Source organism: Bos indicus x Bos taurus, chromosome 18, assembly GCF_003369695.1.
Source record: "Bos indicus x Bos taurus breed Angus x Brahman F1 hybrid chromosome 18, Bos_hybrid_MaternalHap_v2.0, whole genome shotgun sequence".
In the NCBI taxonomy this organism is placed as follows: domain Eukaryota; kingdom Metazoa; phylum Chordata; class Mammalia; order Artiodactyla; family Bovidae; genus Bos; species Bos indicus x Bos taurus.
The window spans coordinates 5,495,042-5,515,188 of NC_040093.1; the positions used below are offsets into that span (position 1 = coordinate 5,495,042).

Below are 20,147 nucleotides of genomic sequence, written 5' to 3' on the forward strand. Positions count from 1 at the left end.
TCCTCTGTCATCCCCTTCTCCTCCTGCCCCCACTCCCTTCCAGCATCAGGGTCTTTTCCAGTGAGTCAACTCTTCACATGAGGTGGCCAAAGTATTGGAGTTTCAGCTTTAGCATCAGTCCTTCCAATGAACACCCAGGACCGATCTCCTTTAGGATGGACTGGTTGGATCTCCTTGCAGTCCAAGGGACTCTCAAGAGTCTTCTCCAACACCACAGTTCAAAAGCATCAATTCTTCGGTGCTCAGCTTTCTTCACAGTCCAACTCTCACATCCATACATGACCACTGAAAAAACCATAGCCTTGACTAGATGTACCTTTGATGGCAAAGTAATGTCTCTGCTTTTTAATATGCTGTCTAGGTTGATCATAACTTTCCTTCCAAGGACTAAGTGTCTTAATTTCATGGCTACAGTCACCATCTGCAGTGATTTTGGAGCCCCCAAAAATAAAGTCTGTTAAACACTGTTTCCACTGTTTCCCCGTCTACTTCCCATGAAGTGATTGGACCGGATGCCCTGATATTAATTTTCTGAATGTTGAGCTTTAACCCAACTTTTTCACTCTCCTGTTTCACTTTCATCAATACCATAATGTAAAATGTACAATGAACATCTAACTGAAGGTGTTTGTTATTCATATGAAGTATCCTGGAAGGTTGCCATAATATAAGTGATCATGAAATCTTTCCATGTATTAAAGTAAGAAAGAAGTTGGTTCTATTGTTTTTTGTTTAATATTTATTTATTTGGCTGCATCAGATCTTAGTTGCAGCATGTGGGACCTAGTTCCCTGACCAGGGATTGAATCCACATCCGCTTCATTGGGAATGCAGAGTCTTAGCCACTGGACCACCAGGGAACTTCTCCAAAAGTCGGTTCTAAATTTTCAATACTTATATCACTTGAACTGTAAGAACACAATCACAGTTCACTACAATATTGATTTATCTTTATAATATCAGCATAAGTGAAGTATATTACTTGACAATGTTGAACTAAACACAGCTTCTGTGATAACCTAGAAATGTATTAGAAACCCTTTCCAGAAAAGGCATGTAATTAGTGTATTTCTTGTTTACTAAATGTTTCCTAGGCTTTGTTTTGTAAGTCATAAACATAATAATCCTCACATCCTTTTATCAGAAAAATGAATATTTCTCTGTACTTTTAATCTGATTTAATCATGGATCATACTGTGGATTGTAAAATGTTTAATTTCAACCTTGTGTGAAATTAATACATGGTTATTAATAAAAGTGAATGGTTTCTAGTGTTTCAATTGATTGTAATGAATGAAGTGTTAAGACTGTGATCAGCAGTCTTGCCAAACCCCAGGTTCTACTTCACAGGTCCCCCTTCAATGACACCCTCACAGAGCTCACCAGAATCCTGCTCGTCTTGGTCTGAAGGGACCGATTGACCCTCAGTCTGCGGAGCCCAGGGCACTTCACCCAGGGTCACTTATAAGCCTGAGTCCCACTTACTGGCACTGTCTGGGCCTGGTTCTAGCCTTCACCTCCCACAGGGTCCCTCAAGGCTTGCTGTGAATTCTCTCATAAACTCACCAGCTTCAATTTTCCTTTCTTCTTCTGTTGAACTAAGACTTTCCATGGGATCATTTTAGCAAATATAAATTTAACAAAGTCACAGGAAGGACAATTAAAAAACATGATTGCAAAATTCTGAACTAAGATTCATAAAATTTTACCACATGTAAAATTCTCAGCACATGTCTCTCATCTAGGCTTAAAGGAACTGTTTTCTCATGCCTTTGACATACATTGAATGCAATATATAAATATCTGAAGGTACATACATTAGCAGTGAGAAAACTAATATAGAATGTGCAAATGTAGGTGTTTTAGTGCATATTTAAAGAATTTGGGAATGATAGATCCAAAGTGAGAATATCAGCATGGTAAATATCAGATTTACCACGAATTTACAGAGTTGTCAACTAATCTGTTTTGTCGACTTTTCATGGAATTTATTTCCTTACATGTCAGGAGGTTGCGTTTGTTAAGGAACTGCCACACTGTCCTCCCTAGTGGCTGCACCAGCTTCCATTTCCTTCAGTCATGTAGGAGGTTCCCTGATCTCCATAGCCTCTTCAGCCTTTATTATATCCTTAGTGGGCATTTTGATAATGGTTATTCTGACTAGAATGAGGTGATCCTCATTGTAGTTTTGTTTTCCTTTTCTTAATAGTTACTGACGCTGAGTGTCTTTCATTTGCCTCTTGCCCATCTAAATGTCTTCTTTGGAGATATGAGGTCTTGGTCCAATTTTTGATTGAGTTATTTTTGTCCCTGATATTTAAAACATTTTGTAAATTTTTGTCTGTTGCTGTGTGCAGGCTTCCTCTAGGTGTGGTGCATGGGCTTCTCATTGCAATGGCTTTTTCTGTGAAGCACGGATCTAAGTGTCAGTAGTTGCAGCACACAGGCTCAGTAGTTGTGGTGTACAGGCTAAGTTGCCCTGCAGCATGTGGAATATTCCTGGGCCAGGGTTCAACCCCATATCCGCTGCACTTGCTGGCAGATTTGTATCCACTGGGCAATTGTTTTACAATTTTTTGTAAAAATTGAAGGGTTTTTTTTTTTTTGGAATGTATATATTTTTAGTTTTTGAGTTTTTTAATCTTTTTAAAATTTTGTCATTGAAGGATAATTGCCTTACAGAATTGTGTTGTTTTCTGTCAAACATGAACAAGAGTGAGCCATAGGTACACCCGTGTCCCCTCCCTTCTGAGCCTCCCTGCCACCTCCCTCCCCATCCCACCCTTCTACATTGTTACAGTGCTGTGTTCCTTTCTGCTGTGCAATACTGTCAATCAGCCATAAGTGTTGAGGCAGTCTGAGTTCGGGTTGGAAAAGAATTTCCAGACACAGGGCATTTCAGAAAGGAGTGAGTTTATTAAAAACAAAGGGCAGAGATAAAGCAGGCACTGCGAGTGCAACGGGCCCACATCTGCACAGACCAGGGGATGCCGACAGTTTCCATGGGCTAATAGCCAATTTTTACAGCCTCAAAGCAAAATTGCTGCTGGATGGTTGATATTAGGTGATTGGTTGGGGCACTATAGGGTGCTTACTGGAGTGGGCATCTTTGCCCCACTGGGAGTCGGGAAGCCTGGTAATGACTATCAGTGGGCTTTTAAAAAGCCTACAGAGGGGCTTAGTCAGTTTTGAAAGTGTCCTTGATTCTGAGCTCCGCTTCTGTGTTCTTGGTGCAAGGCTTCACATCTCTGGCCTTGGGGCAGCACGCCACAAATAACAGTAGCCATGGTCTATATTCTCTCTGTTGATTGTGTCGTTCCACTTGGCAGTCATTTAAAATGGAACCAAAATACTGAGAATCATGCTGAAGATCCAGCAGAGGATACTGAAGGTGCCCACATATTTGGGAGCTTTTCTATTAAGCTCTACCTACGTGAAGTCACTGGGAATAATGATCATCTGAAAGGCACTCAAGAGGAAGATGGTGCCAATGGACACATCTCTGCCGACTCTTGGAACATGAAAAGCAAGTGTGCATCCAAAGCTGCCAGTGTTTCAGGAATTCCTTTCAAATGAACAACTAAGAGTTTGGCTAGAGTCACGTGCTTGAGAATCCAGTCTGTGGACCGACATTTGCCTCCTGCGAAATAAAGGGAGCGAAAATGGTAAACAAGACAAAAATTCCCCATAATCCCTGCTGTAGTCTGCAATAAAAAGATCATTCCTATTGCCAAATCCTCGGGGGCCATTCTGTCAAATCCCGGGAACTAATAATCTTCTTCTGAGCCAGAGAATCCTGCATGAGAAAATGAGGAAGAACTCTGTACCATATCAACTGGAATTGATACTCTTAAGTATTCTTCATTTACCTTAGATGCCACTGAAAAAGAAGTATTTCTATTTCTTCCTGTAAAACAAGTGTCTGATATTTGAATGTGTAACAGTAAAAAAACTTAAAGGACTACCAATGAGGATTTAAAAGTCATGCCCTGATGGTTCAATGGTAAACATTCCACCTGCCAAGCAGGAGACGAGTGTTCAATCCCTGGGTAAGGAACAAATGAGTGTAATATCAGTAAAGATACCATGATTATATTCTAAACCACACAAGATGGTTTTTAAGTTCACACAGGGTAAAGATAAGGTAAGAGTAAAAATATTCAGGAAACAATATTAAAGCATACCATTTAGTTACAATAAATGAAAGTTTGATAATAAAGTAGAAATAGGTGGATGTGAATTGATAAGTTCAGTGCAATGGTGGGAAGGAGGATAAATACTGCATTACAAAGCAGTAGTGAAAAGATGACCTTTTTTTTTTTCAACAAATGAGTTAGTAATATGGTGACTATCTTCCCACCTTTGTACATACCGAGTGATTCAAAGTTTTTAAAAATCTTGGTAAAATGCCAGGAACCAGCAGGGGAGTTACCACCCATGACAAAGGTCATGCAGAGAGGATCTGACATGCAAAGGTGAATCAGAACTCAAGGGGCCCCCCTAGCCCTGCCCGAGCATCTACCCCAAAACCAAAATCTGTCTGTTTTACTATTTCTCAACCTTCACCAACTCTTCTGACATTAACGGGGGGCTATCCCCAACCACCTTTCTCTGAAGAAAATCAATTTAGAAGTCTAGTTAATAAGTCTCCTGAGCAAAATAGGATGTTTCAATTCAAACCCCTCTGATGACTTTCTAGCTTGCCTGACAGGTTTGTTCAGACTCGTGCAGCTAAGCATGTGATTGTTCATAGCACCACAGTTGAAAAGCATCAATTCTCCAGTGCTCAGTTTTCTTTATGGTCTAACTCTCACATCCATACATGACTACTGGAAACACCATAACTCTGACTATACAGACCCTTGTTAATAGAATAGTGACTTCAAGTTTTAATATGCTCTCTAGGTTGGTTATGGCTTTTCTTCCAAGAAACAAGCGCCTTTTAATTTCATGGCTGCAGCCAATATCTCTAGTGATTTTGGAGCCCGAGAAAATAAAGTCTGTCACTCTTTGCATTGTTTCTCCACCTACTGAAGTCCATTCTATGAAGTGATGGGACTGGGTTTCATGATCTTCATATACTAAATGTTGTGTTTGAAACCAGCTTTTTCACTCTCTTGTTTCACTTTCATCAAGAGATTCTTTAGTTCCTCTTCACTTTCTGCCCTAAGGGTGGTGTCATCTGCATATCTAAGGTTATTGATATTTCTCCCAGGAATCTTGATTCCAGTTTATGCCTCATCCAGCCGCGCATTTAGCTTAAATACTCAATACTCTGCATTTAAGTTAAATAAGCAATGTGAGAACATACAGCCTTGATGTACTCCTTTCAAAATGTGGAACCAGTCTGTTCCATGTCCAGCTCTAACTGTTGCTTCTTGACCTGCATCCTAATTTTTCAGGAGACTGCTGAGGTGTTCTGGCTTTCCCATCTCTTGAAGAATTTCCCACAGTTTCTTGAGATCCACACAAATGCTTTAACATAGTCAATGAAGCAGAACTAGAGGTTTTTCTGGAACTCTCTTTTTCTATGATCCAAGAGATGCTGTCAATGTGATCTTTGGTTCCTTTGCCTTTTCTATATCCAGCTTGAACATCTGGAAGTTCTTGGCTCACATACTATTGAAGCCTGGCTTGGACAATTTCGAGCACTACTTTACTAGCATGTGAGATGAGTGCAACAACTCTGCTTCAGTTTGACCATTCTTTGGCATTGCCTTTCTTTGAGATTTCTATCAAAACTGATATTTTCCAGTCCTGTAGTCAGGGCTGAAATTCCCAAATGTGATGGCACATTGAGTGCAGGATTTGAACCTGAAACTCCAATACTTTGGCCACCTGATGCCAAGAGCTGACTCACTGGAAAAGACTCTGACACTTGGAGGGATTGGGGGCAGGTGGACAAGGGGACAACAGATGATGAGATGGCTCGATGGCATCACCGACTCGATGGACATGAGTTTAATGAACTCGAGGAGTTGCTGATGGACAGGGAGGCCTGGTGTGCTGCAATTCATGGGGTCGCAAAGAGTCAGACACGACTGAGCGTCTGAACTGAACTGAATTCCAAATCATAAACTGATCTGTTAATTAATGTGACATTAAAAGTATTGAGCGGAAGTCAAGATATCTGAAACATTAATATATCACATTAAAGAAAATGACGTCTGATGGATTAAGCACACAATTGTCAACTGTATACACTGTTTCTAATAAATATCATTCCTATAGATTTATTACTCATGGGGGTACTGTTGGCACACATATAGTAACCCCCAAAATGTATGATTTCTGTAAGGTACTCCATGATTTCCAATACGTCTCTGCAATTCCAGTCATTAGTTATACTAAACATTAGGTTTCATATCACTTGGATTCTAAAATAACAATCACTGTTACAAAAATTACACTGTGATTTTCTTGGTGGTCCAGTGACTAAGACACCTGGCTCTCAATGCTAGCTTCGCCGAGGGTGGGGGTGGGGGGTGGGGGGTCAGGACTTTGGGGAGGTGCCTAGGTTTAATCCCTGATCAGGGAACTAAATCCCATATAGTACAAGAAGATCCTGTTGCTACTTCTGCTAAGTCACTTCAGTCGTGTCTGACTCTGTGTAACCCCATAGACGGCAACCCACCAGGCTCCCCGGTCCCGGGGCTTCTCCAGGCAAGAACACTGGAGTGGGTTGCCATTTCCTTCTCCAATGCTTGAAAGCCAAAAGTGAAAGTGAATTTGCTCAGTCGTGTCTGACTCTTAGCGACCCCAGGGACTGCAGACTCCAGGCTCCTCAGTCTATGGGATTTTCCAGACAAGAGTACTGGAGTGGGGTGCAATTGCCTTCTCCCAAGATCCAGTACAGCCAAATAAATAAATATTTTTCAAAAAGAATTACACTAAGATATGTTAGGAGGCATTGTGAACTGACATCTGGTCGCACCTAATCTCTCTTCAACAGCTCCATTACATTTTTTGAATTATTCCTCCTTCCAGTGTTGCTTTGGCACTGCATTACTTTGAGTCAGAACACTTTGTTTTCCTGAATGGTCACCAACCCAGACTCCCGAAAGCACCTGTTTCTTGCAGAATCTTGCCCACAAGCTGAAACAGAAAATACTCACTTGATATCCTCACATAGCCCTGATATTGGGTTCAGAGTACTGGTCACGTCAGGCTGCTCCTGTGACACGGAGGGAGGCAGCCAGATCCCTAGATATGGGTTTGTGATCCTGTGACCTCATGACCCCTCAGAACTGCAATTATTTTTTCACCTGTATCTGTGATGTGAGACAGGCTTGGAGAACTGAGATTATTTGTGAAAATCTTTATTGCTCACTTGCTAATAATAAAAAAACAATTAAAAGTTTGTACCAACCATCTCCAAAGGGACTCTTGAAATGCTTGAGGAAGGCTCTATTCCCTTTGGTCTCTGGAGACAGACAGGGACTCACAAGGAACCTGTAGTAAATACTGAGGTCTGACAAAGGAAGGGAATTTCATGTGTCTGCTTGTATAGTTTGTCTCCATGAGGTGTTTCCACCAAAAACGAGTTATTTCCTATTCTTGAGACCACTGAACTGTGCCTCCATTTAGATTATGAGTAGAGAAATGGAGCCAAAGCACCTGAGAGGGATTTTCAAGAATTTCTCCATCTGTCATTTTACAAAGGTGAAATGTTCATACCTCATTGTCTGAAATGTCATAGAACTTCTCAAAAAGTATCTTCAGGCAAATACCCCCTGTTTATAGTTAGGATTCAATGTCTGATAGATAGAAATTCCCGCATAATTTCCACTGTAGTCTGCAATAGCAGGTACACCTTAGTGCCAACTCCCTAGAGAATATTCTCCTAGTTCTTTGTGACCAAAGTCATATTCAGAACCAGAGGTTCCAGCAGGGAACCGTGACATTTGACCCACTGATACTTTTATCATGAAAATCAGTATCAATATCCTCTACTTAGAATTTGTCCCCACTCACAGATACATAAGAAACATATTTTATTTTCATTTTGTTCACACCCCAAAACATGTGGGATCTTAGTTCCCTGGTTAGGGAAGGAACCACAATGCTGCATTGGAAGGTGGGGTCTTAACCACTGGCCTGCTGGAGATGCTCCAAAACACATTTTCTTTAATAAATAATTAATTACCTTGACAAACATTTTTCTTTATATTGTAATGATTAATGCTTTCTGTGTAAGAAATGATTAAAACTTCAACTCTGAGACTTGACTCCCCGAGCAGGGATTGAACCCAAAAACCTGCAGTGGAAGCACAGCATCTTAACCACTGGACTACTAGGGAAGTTGCTAATCTCACATTTAAAGAGAAGGGTGTACTCTCCTGGGATACAATGGTCTGTGGGCCCCTCACTATTTTTCCTGTCTTGTGTTAGCGCTTCTCCAGATTATCCTTTCAAGGACTGGGCTAAGAGGAGGAGGTTAGGGAAGAAAGCCAACAGTAGGGGAGGGTGTTTGGGAAGCTAAGTGCAGAGCAGTCGATGTGATCCACGCGTCGCATTTGCCTAGTTTCGTGCCCACTTTTAGCACAAAAAGTCCTGCTTCTTGGAAACTTGTTCAGTCCTCGAAGAAGCAGGGCAATTGGTGGCTTCAGCAGCAGCAGCAACAATTAACAGAGGTAATCTGTATATCAACAGATTCTGACAGGAGTAACAGTATGTCATTTCTGTGGTTACGTTATAAACGACAATGTGGATTCCTATCTCCCTCTTTCTTTCTGGAATCACTTCCTAAGAGAAAAGCCAGCTTCCCTGAGGTAAGCAGGTCTCTGGTTACAATTACTGAGGCTTCCTCCCAACGGATTATTTGAGTGGTTACATTCTGCTTTTCGTCACTGAGGAGACACCCATCTTCACACACTCCCACAAAGGGCTTTTGAATTTTCCCCGTTTTTCAACTTGCTGAAAACGTCTCTGCTTTCCATAGAGGCAGCTCTCAAAATTCTTCTCTTTTGCCTTAAGTTCTTTGAAACACTAACTTAGAACAGGCAGGAAGCAGCTCTGCTCTAGAGGAAATCAAAGAGATTTAAAGGCATTAAAAGGCAGAGAAAGGAAGCACAGCTGGACAGAAGGACCAACAGACCCAAAACCGACAGGGGCGGGGGTGAGGGGAGGCAAGGCCCCGTCCCCACTGGCCCCGCCCATAAGTACCTGCGCTTCCGGCCTCGTCCCACCCTCTCCCCTTTCCTCACCTATCTTTGGCCGCCCCGTAGCGCACTCACCACCCTCGGTACCGGATCTTCCGCCCGCGCGTGCGCAGTATCCTGCAGACCCGGAATTGCGTTTAAATGAGCGACAGAGTGTCCTGGTGAGTTTTGTTGGTTTAAAACCCAATTCCGTGTCCCACAGCCTGTTGTCCTTCACACGTGGCTTTCGGGGGTCTCTGTGAACGTTCAAACCACCGTCCCCATTTTCCCGTCCCCAGTGTGTGTCCTCGCATCGCCGTGAGAAGTTCTGAAGTCCTTTGTCTTAGCTGCCGGGTCCCTGGGGTCCACGTCCGCTTCCTGTTATTATCGTTCTAGAGTCCACGTCCTTCTCTGGCAGTTCTGCCTTCTAACTTGTAGAGACCGCTACTCAAAGTCCGGCATTGCCCAACCCCTAAGTCCCTGATCCACGAAGACGTGAAGGAGGCTCTATTCTGTATGGAGTTTGGTCTGGGTCTCGCCTAAGGTTTGAACGGGAGGGTCAGCCTAGAACGTGTGGTTTTCACAGGAAGGGCCGCGAGTTCTGAAGAAAAGAATAAAACGAAAAACACCTCGTTTGATTCTGTGTTCCAGAATCCCTGCTGTGTCAGTGGCCGTAGAGGATTGTATTTTGTACCTGTTGAGATCCTCCCTCTGTGTGGGGCTGTGTGACAGGGAGCTCGGTGTGTTTTTCTAGGTATTGAACAGTCTATTTTCAACATTCAGGGGTCACTTCCCAAGACTGATCTTACGTGAGAAGGAAGCCCAGAGGAAGAGGAAAGCAAGGAGTCAGAAATGACTCATTCCGAGGTAAGAGGCATAGTCCTTTTGTTCGTTTGTTCTTTCTCTTTCCTGAAATGCTGTTTCTTTGGACTTGATAAGCTTCTTAACTTCTGAACGGGTTTGTTTGAACTTACCCATAATCATGATCCCAAGGAACCCACTGTCCTCCTGACACATCAGAATGGCAGAAAACAGTATTGCCAGCCAAAGAAGTGCAGTTCAGTTGCTCAGTCGTGTCTGACTCTTTGCGAGCCCATGAATCGCAGCACGCCAGACCTCCCTGTCCATCACCAGCTCCCAGAGTTCACTCAGACTCACGTCCATCGAGTCAGTGATGCCATCCAGCCATCTCATCCTCTGTCCTCCCCTTCTTCTCGTGCCCCCAATCCCTCCCAGCATCAGAGAATTTTCCAATGAGTCAACTCTTCCCATGAAGTGGCCAAAGTACTGCAGTTTCAGCTTTAGCATCATTCCTTCCAAAGAAATCCCAGGGCTGATCTGCTTCAGAAAGGACTGGTTGGAACTCCTTGCAGTCGAAGGGACTCTCAAGAGTCTTCTCCAACACCACAGTTCAAAAGCATCAATGCTTCGGCACTCAGCCTTCTTCAAAGTCCAACTGTCACATCCATTAGGCTTGACTAGACAGACCTTTGTTGGCAAAGTAATGTCTCTGCTTTTCAATATGCTATCTAAGTTGGTCATAACTTTCCTTCCAAGGAGTAAGCGTCTTTTAATTTCTTGGCTGCAGTCACCATCTGCAGTGATTTTGGAGCCCAAAAAATAAAGTCTGACACTGTTTCCACTGTTTCCCCATCTATTTCCCATGAAGTGATGGGACCGGATAGCATGATCTTCGTTTTCTGAATGTTGAGCTTTAAGCCAACTTTTTCACTCTCCACTTTCACTTTCATCAAGAGGCTTTTGAGTTCCTCTTCACTTTCTACCATTAGGGTGGTGTCATCTGCATATCTGAGGTTATTGATATTTCTCCCAGCAATCCTGATTCCAGCTTGTGCTTCTTCCAGCCCAGCGTTTCTCATGATGTACTCTGCATAGAAGTTAAATAAACAGGGTGACAATATACAGCCTTGACGAACTCCTTTTCCTATTTGGAACCAGTCTGTTGTTCCATGTCCAGTTCCAACTGTTGCTTCCTGACCTGCATACAGATTTCTCAAGAGGCAGGTCAGGTGGTCTGGTATTCCCATCTCTTTCAGAATTTTCCACAGTTCATTGTGATCCACACAGTCAAAGGCTTTGGCATAGTCAATAAAGCAGAAATAGATGTTTTTCTGGAACTCTCTTGCTTTTTCCATGATCCAGCGGATTTTGGCAGTTTGATTTCTGGTTCCTCTGCCTTTTCTAAAACCAGCTTGAACATCAGGAAGTTCACGGTTCATATATTGCTGAAGCCTGGCTTGGAGAATTTTGAGCATTACTTTACTAGCGTGTGAGATGAGTGCAATTGTGCGGTAGTTTGAGCCTTCTTTGGCATTGCCTTTCTTTGGGATTGGAGTGAAAACTGACCTTTTCCAGTCCTGTGGCCACTGCTGAGTTTTCCAAATGTGCTGGCATATTGAGTGCAGCACTTTCACAGCATCATCTTTCAGGATTTGAAATAACTCAACTGGAATTCCATCACCTCCACTAGCTTTGTTCATAGTGATGCTTTCTTTTTTTTTTTTTTCTTAATGATGCTTTCTAAGGCCTACTTGACTTCACATTCCAGGATGTCTGGCTCCAGGTCAGTGATCACACCATCGTGATCATCTGGGTTATGAAGATCTTTTTTGTACAGTTCTTCTGTGTATTCTTGCCATCTCTTCTTAATATCTTCTGCTTCTGTTAGGTTCTTACCATTTCTGTCCTTTATCGAGCCCATCTTTGCATGAAATGTTCCCTTGGTATCTCTAATTTTCTTGAAGTGATCTCTAGTCTTTGCCATTCTGTTGTTTTCCTCTATTTCTTTGCATTGATCTCTGAGGAAGGCTTTCTTAATCTTCTTCCTATTTTTTGGAACTCTACATTCAGATGCATATAACTGTCCTTTTCTCCTTTGCTTTTCACTTCTCTTTTTTTTCACAGCTATTTGAAAGGCTTCCCCAGACAGCCGTTTTGCTTTTTTGCATTTCTTTTCCATGGGGATGGTCTTGATCCCTGTCTCTTGTACAATGTCCCGAACTTCATTCCATAGTTCATCAGGCACTCTATTAAATCTAGGCCCTTAAGTCTATTTCTCACTTCCACTTTATAATTATAAGGGATTTGATTTATGTCATACCTGAATGGTCTAGTGGTTTCCCCTGCTTCTTTCAATTTAAGTCTGAATTTGGTAATAAGGAGTTCATGATCTGAGGCATAGTCAGCTCCTGGTCTTGTTTTTGTTCACTGTATAGAGCTTCTCCATCTTTGGCTGCAAAAAATGTAATCAATCTGATTTCGGTGTTGACCATCTGGTGATGTCCATGTGTAACGTCTTCTCTTGTGTTGTTGGAAGATGGTGTTTGTTATGACCAGTGCCTTTTCTTGGCAAATGTCTATTAGTCTTTGCCCTGCTTCATTCCGTATTCCAAGGCCAAATTTGCCTGTTACTCAGATCTTATCTGACTGTTATAACCCCTTTTGATATTTGTTTACAAAGCTTCCTAAATGATTTGACTTCTAGGTGATTTTGAAATGCTTCAGAGGGCCCCTGAGACATCCCAGGGAGCTATTAAACTACCTGGGTTCATTGGACATGTAAAGTTACATGGAAAGTCCTGTTGAATGGGTGATAAATCTTCTCAGATTATACTGTATGGTGGATGTTACCAATATAGATATCCTAAAATTATGTGGAGTTCATATAGATCTGATATGCCCTAATAAAATCTGGTCAACTATAATTCTACTTATCCTGTTAAAGTGTTACAAGTCACAGCAGTGACCAGGCTACACTGTCAATTGCAGTTTAATCAGATTTAAACATGCCTTCTACGGTTTCACTCTGATGCCTTTGGAAGAATACTGCTACTTCATGATTTATGGAAAAGATTTTTCTAAGGTTAACCAATAAACAGCTTTTATTTGCTATCTGGTAAGCTGGTAGCAGACTGGAATTTAGTCTAATCTCTATGTTAATAGAACAAAGTTTTCTTAGAATGCAGCTTTCAAGAAGAGATTATGAATTTCTTTGCCTTTAAGTGATTTACATTCATTTTTAAAATCTTTTGTTACTTTGGTAAATTGGTAATGCTTTGGTAAAGCATTACTTAAAGTTATGGTACATGTAGACAAAGCTTATTCCTCTTCTCCAAAAGTAACCCCTCATGGTTAGACTTTTGCCATCCTGATGGCCTTAAAACATGGCCATGGTCTGCTCCTGAATCACGGAATAAACATGCTAATGTTGCCCTGATTATTTTATAATTGCTCTTTCAGATGAGAATAGTTTCTCTAATGGCTTGTGGATCATAACTCATCCTCCGTTCTTCATATTAGAAATTGGGTAAATAGGAAAACTGTGTAAAAAAATATATTTTATAACACCAGCCAACCCACCAAATCACGACCAGGTCTCTGAACTTGCTGTTTTCATCTTTGATCACATTAGGAAGACTTCCCACGGCCTATTGGCGTCTGTACTTTCTATTTCAGGGACGGCTAATGTTTCAGGATGTGGCCATAGACTTCACTCAAGAGGAGTGGGAATCCCTGGACCCCAGTCAGCGGAAATTGTACAGGGACGTGATGGTAGAGAACTACAGGAACCTGGCCTCCTTGGGTAAGAATATCTGCCTTCCAGAATCCCTTATCTACCCACTGCATTTTTGTTCCGTCATTTCTAGAATGTCTTCTGAAATTTTCTGCTTCCCACAGTATTTTCAGATCTGTGCTCTCTAGGGGATAATGCGTTATTTCTGAGTTTAGACAGAAAGGCTTCATGATGAATCGTTGTGCTGGTGATGTTTTTCTTCCTTGATGTACTCTGCGTCCTTCATTCTAGGTTACTGGTAATTGTGTAAGTTCTGTGGTATTAAATAGTTGCACCCTCTCTTAATCTCACATTGACACTACTTATTTTTGCCTTAGCACTACTTGACCAGAATCTCAGGATCTGATTGTTAGGTGTGTGTTAGTATTGTATAGCGGCTTTGAATAAAGTATTTCAGGAAATCGTTTTCTAGAAGAAAATGCATTCTCGTCTCACCTGAATACATATTGGATTCGATACTGATGAATCTCTAACAACACAAATATTCCTTTCTCTGATCATCAGGGCTTGTGTCTAAGGTGGACCTGGTCACCTTTCTGGAGCTATTGAAGGATCCTAGGAATATAAGGAGAATGGAGGCAACAGCCATTTACCCAGGTAGGTATGAATGGCTGGAGATGATGACTCAGATGAGAGGTCCAAGGAGCAGCGAGGAACTCATCCTTCATCATGTGGTGTTGGGAGATTTGCTTCAATGGAAATGGTTTTCGAAAACCTGGGTTTGTTCTGCTACTGTGATAGAAATGTATCACCTGCCCCATTCTCTGTCTCTGAAATCATTCATGAATTTATTTCCAGTGATTACTTTTCTCCATCACAGTGTGACCTAAAAGTCTCCTTTTGGCTTGTGACAAACTGCATTCATTTGTTGCTCTTTGATTTCTTGGGGGACCTAGGAAAACTCTGCCCATTTCTGAGTAACTGTATGACAGTCCTTTTAAAGTTTCCTTCTACCTCTAGACAGAAATGTGTGAGTGGAGTGGTAGACAAACTGCCAAATTTCCAGGAATACTAGGGACGGGTTTTTGTTCTCTGATTTATAATTTCCTATCCACTGGGAGCGACACATAGGACCTTCTATAGTAAATTTCAAATTCAAGTAATTTTTCACTGCAGAAAGCAAAACCTGGTGAAAATGAAACAATGCACATCTCAGGTTGACTTGAAAGTTTCTCTTTACCTTATATGATCTCATACTAAATATCTTTAGTGTATTTGCCTCAATTCGAACATGTTAAAATACTTTATTGTGTTTTATTACCTCATAGAATTTTAAAATGAATTGACATAAAATCTTAGCACATTTTCCAGTACATTATTAATGGTTGATTCAAACTATGACAATTTTTAAATTATATAAAGAAATCTTTTTTAAAAGTTCTAATTGGAATATAGCTGTTTTCCAATTTTGTCCTCCTGTACAGCAAAGAGAATCAATTATACATATCAGTCAGTTCAGTTCCGTCGCTCAGTCGAATCTGAGTCTGTGATCCATGGTGTGCAGCAGGCCAGGCTTCCCTGTCCATCACTAACTCCCAGAGCCTGCTCAAACTCATGTCCATCGAGTCAGTGATGCCATGCAACCATCTCACCCTCTGTTGTCCCCTCTCATCTTCAATCTTTCCCAGCATCAGGGTCTTTCTCAGTGGGTCATTTCTTCATATCAGGTGGCCAAAGTCAGAACTTCAGCTTCACTATGTCCTTCTAATAAATATTGAGAACTAATTTCCTTTAGGATGGAGTGGTGTGATCTCCTTGCAGTCCAAGGGACTGTCAAGAGTCTTCTCCAATACCACAGTTCAAAGGCATCAATTCTTCAGCACTCAGCTTTCTTCATGGTCCAACTCTCACATCCATACATGACTACTGGAAAAACCATAGCTTTGACTAGATGGACCTTTGTCAGCAAAGTAGTGTTTCTGGTTTTTAATATGCTCCCTAGGTTGGTCATAGCTTTTCTTCCAAGGAGCAAGCGTCTTTTACTTTCATGGCGGTAGTCACCATCTGCAGTGATTTTGGAACCCCCAGAAAATACAGTTTCTCACTGTTTCCACTCTTTCTCCCACTATTTGCCCTGAAACGATCTGACCGGTGCCATGATCTTTGATTTTTGAAGGTTGAATTTGAAGCCAGCTTTTTCAGGCTCTTCTTTCAGTTTCATCAAGAGACTCCTCAGTTCCTCTTCGCTTTCTGCTCTAAGGGTAGTGTCATCTGTATATCTGAGATTATGGATATTTCTCCCTGAAATCATGATTCCAATTTGTGCTTCATCCATCCCAGTATGTCACAATATGTACTGTGCATATAAATTAAATGAACAGGCTGGCAATGTACAGCCTTGACGTACATTTCCCAATTTGGAATCAGTCCGTTGTCACGTGTCCAGTTCTCACTGTTCCTTGTTGAAATGCATACAGGTTTCTCAGGAGGCAGGTAAGGTAGTCTGGTGTTCCCATCTCTTTAAGAATTTTCCACAGTTTCTTGTTGTCCACACAATCAAAGGCTGTGGTATAGTCAATAAAGCAGATGTCGTCGTTTGTGCAGAACTCTCTCGGTTTTTATATGATCCCAGGGATGTTGGCAATTTGATCTCTGATTCCTCTGCCATTTCTAAATCCAGCTTGTACATCTGGAAGCTGTCGGTTCACGTACTGTTAAAGCCTCACTTGGAGAATTTTGAGCCTTTGCTATTGTTTGAAATGAGGGAAATTGTGTAGTAGTTTGAGCATTCTTTGGCATTGTCTTTCTTTGTGATTGGAAGGAAAACTGACCTTTTCCCGTCCTGAGGCCACTGCTGAGTTTTCCAAATTTGCCGGCTTATCAAGTGCAGAACTTTAGCATTATCATCTTTTAGGACTTGAAATAGGTCAGCTGGAGTTCCATCACCTGCACTAGGTTTGTTGGTAGTCATGCCTTCTAAGGCGACTTTACTTTGGATGCCAGGATGTCTCTTACTAGGTGAGTGACCACACCATCGTGGTTATATCGGTCATTAAGATCTTTTTTGTATAGTTCTTCCATATATTCTTGCCAACTTCTCTTAATTTCTTCTTCTTTTAGGTCCATCCCGTTTCTGTCCTTTATTGTTCCCGTCTTTGCATGAAATACTCCTGGTACCTCTAATTTTCTTAAAGCGATCTCTAGTCTTTACCATCCTATTGATTTCCTTCCCATTTAGGTCTCCACAGAGCAATGAGTAGAGTTCCCTTTTTCAATCATAGTTTTAAAGTCTCTCTTCTTATTTAATTTCTTAAAACTAGTACTGTAATTAAGTTTATCTTATTTGTATTCAGCTTCCTCGGACACTGTCTTATGTGTCCTCAGTTTCTGACTAGTTTTCTGTCACTATCATTTCTGATTCTTAGATTGAAACATCTAATAGAACATTCTCAGAAACATGTGTGGCAGGAAGTGGATTTAAGAATTACTAGGCACCTAGGATTTGTGAAAGTGCTTGGTGTCTCCACTTAAGATGACTAAAAGCAAGAAGTAGTCATTAGATTGCCTATCACCTCTTAATTCAGTTGTCCTTGGAGGGTTTTATCTTGTTTCTTCCCCTATATGGTATTTCTTTGCCATCTCATATTGTCCTGCGTTCTGTTTGTGGTCTTTGTTTTGAAGGGTGCAGCCACCTAGTTAATCTTCCTTCTGATATCTGCACCTTGGTGGGTGAGGTTGGTCCAGAGGTTTGTGCCCTTATCCTCTCTTGATTTGTGCTCTGATTGCTGTTAGCTGTGACCAGAGCCTGCCCTGGATATTCAGGGCTGTTTCCCCCTTGTTCTGTGGTTGTTAGTGCCCTCTCTCCGGGGGTGCCTGCTCCCTGCATGGTGGAATAGAGCTCCCAGATCTGAGTCTTTGCTGTGATTCTGATCTGTGGTGCCAGGTAGGTGGGATTGGAGCACACCCACTGGGAGAGAAGTCACTGAGTATTACTCCTCTAGAAATGTTCACCTCAGGGTGTGCTCTGGTGCCGTCTCTCATGCGTTCTGCAAGCTCTCATGTTATGAGGTGCTGGCACTGCTCTGGTCCCCACCAAACCATGGGCATAATGGCACACGGCCCTGGTGTCTCTCAGCTGTTGTTTTCACAAGGCCAGCAGCATAGATTCAATGAAGTCAGGTCCTGGGATTGCATTCAGCATGGAGCTGGACCCGCTGTGGTGCTACAGAGCAGCTCAGGCTCTTTCCTGGCCCATCCCCCTTGTATAGGAGCCCACAAAGTCTACAGCTACTAAAGCTATACCTGCCATGAATGAGAGAGCCCTTGGTTGTTGGTTCAGATGCTCTGTAGGGGCTGAGGTTACAAAGCTGGTCATGGGTGTAAGACTATGGCTCGTGTTGCTGCAAGGAGAGTTTTCAGCTTTTCTTCTTTATTGCTGGTGTTCACCTGTGCTTTCTGCTCCATCTGTGCATGTGGCCAACTCACAGGTGTCTTCTCCTGACGCTGCCCCAGAGCTCAGGATTCTGCTGATTGTGGAGGAGGTCAATGGGGGAGGACATGGCTGGGGGCTCAAAAGACCCCAGGCTGTGTAGAGTTCTTTGTAGTCCTTGGATAGCAGAGGCAGGCACAAGGGACAAGGGATGCAATGGGCTTATTCCCTGGGCATCATTCATCAATGACACTCTCTCTATAGTGGTTCGCACTTCCTCCACAAGCATCCTGTTTATAGACCTCTTCCCTCACTCCCATCCCCTCAGGATGTCTCCTCACAGCACACCAGAGTCCTTTGCCTGGGTCTGCTCTCCAAACCCCACATTTCAGCACCCAGCCCTTGTCTTTATTGCCGGACGTGCCTCTAAGGCTGAATGGGCAGGGCTGGGGTCAGTACCCTGTGTGCAGGTCTCCCCCTGTCTTGCTGCCACACACAGTTTGCCATGTTCTCTTCCCACAGAGAATGAGGCTCTCCTGTCCAAACTGAGCTCCCCCAGTGAGGGGCTTCTTTGGATATGGAGACCTCTCCTCACTTTCATCTCCCCACAGGGTTACAGGCCCCAACCCACTTCCTCTCCTCTTCTTTTTCCTTCTTCTTTCTTTTGTCCTACCCTACAGAGCAGGACTCTATCTTGTCCTTTCAGATTTCTAAGGGCCTCTGCTAGTCTTCAGCTGGGCTCTGTGAGAATTGTTCCATTTCTCATTCATTTGTGGAGAGAGAGATGAGCTCCACATCTGCCTAAGCCTCTGGCATCTTGATCCTTCCATCTCCATTTTATTTTTAAACTAGCTATGGTCATCAATTTTCTGTAAATCTTTAAAGATATTCACTGAGAATAGCAGGTAAAATTACTTGTTATTTGGTATCTTTCAGCTGTGTCTCCACAAGACACCCAGGGTTTGATGCCGAAGAATCCAGCGTTAGAAGATCTATTCCCAAAAGCAAACGAAGGAATGTATCAAATATTTCACCTCAGAAACTTAAATTTAATGACAGATTGGGAATATACCAGGGTATATGAAAGACAGAAAGTATATTTATATGGACATAAAGAAATGGAGACAGTTATGCATAATGCTAACAGAACTGCAAAAAGAAATGAGCAACATGAATCAAATTGGGAAAAACAGCAACTTCAGTCTTCAACATCAGCCGAGACGTGTAAGTGTTTAAGAAAAGATTTCCATCCTTTTATGAAACATACGTGTTCTCTAAAAGAAAACGTGAAAAATCTGGAAGGTAATCTAGTCTTTATTGCAAATACTCATTCAGACAATTGTGAACGTAGGCTTCGACTAAACATACATTCAAGGATGTCTGAACACCTACAATTTAACAATGAGTGTGAAAACTCACAAACTAAGCAATTTGAGGGATCCATGAGCAGGGTGTCATTATTCTTCCCCAAACAGATATTTTCTATCCATTCCAAGATATATAATGTTGATGATAATGGAAGAGATGAAATCCAACCATCATGGTTCAATACATATTGTGGTATGGTTAATACACAACAACTTTCCATGTATAATAAAATGAGTCAGACCTTAAATAAGAGCCACATCTCCAATAATTACAAGAGTATTTGTGGCGGACTGAGAAGCTGTTCCGACAATGAAACTAGGTATACAGTTGAAGAAGACTCAAACCTTAAGAAACATCAGGGACCTGAATCTTCAAACAAGGATTCTAAAAGTAATAAATGTAGAAATACCTTTGATCAAATGTCAGGTTTTTCTCTAGATAAGAGTACTTGTACTGGAGAGAGGACTTGCAGTGAATATGGTAAGGTTTCTAATCACTGTTCAGAACTTACTCAACAGGACATTGTTCAGAATGCACAGGAAGAAAACAAGTGTAAGATATGTGAGAAAGTGTTTAGTAAGTCATCCAATCTAAGTAGACATAGGAGAATTCATACAGGAAGGAAACCTTTCAAATGTACAGAATGTTGCACAGCATTTAACTGTCACTCACTTCT

The 20,147-nt window shown here is 41.9% G+C and overlaps 1 protein-coding gene across 1 annotated transcript in view; it reads left to right on the top strand.

Annotated features, from left to right (window-relative positions):
• The first annotated feature begins 9,271 nt into the window (after nucleotides 1–9,271).
• LOC113876051 (zinc finger protein 420-like) overlaps nucleotides 9,272–20,147 on the top strand; it is a 14,519-nt gene continuing 3,643 nt past the window's right edge. The window contains exons 1-5 of the mRNA XM_027514865.1: nucleotides 9,272–9,322; nucleotides 9,924–10,007; nucleotides 13,617–13,743; nucleotides 14,239–14,331; nucleotides 19,040–20,147. The exon at nucleotides 19,040–20,147 is cut by the window's right edge and continues 3,643 nt beyond it. Of these exons, the coding sequence (XP_027370666.1) occupies nucleotides 9,993–10,007; nucleotides 13,617–13,743; nucleotides 14,239–14,331; nucleotides 19,040–20,147 (1,343 nt within the window). The 5' untranslated portion in view covers nucleotides 9,272–9,322; nucleotides 9,924–9,992. The remainder of the gene's footprint in view (nucleotides 9,323–9,923; nucleotides 10,008–13,616; nucleotides 13,744–14,238; nucleotides 14,332–19,039) is intronic.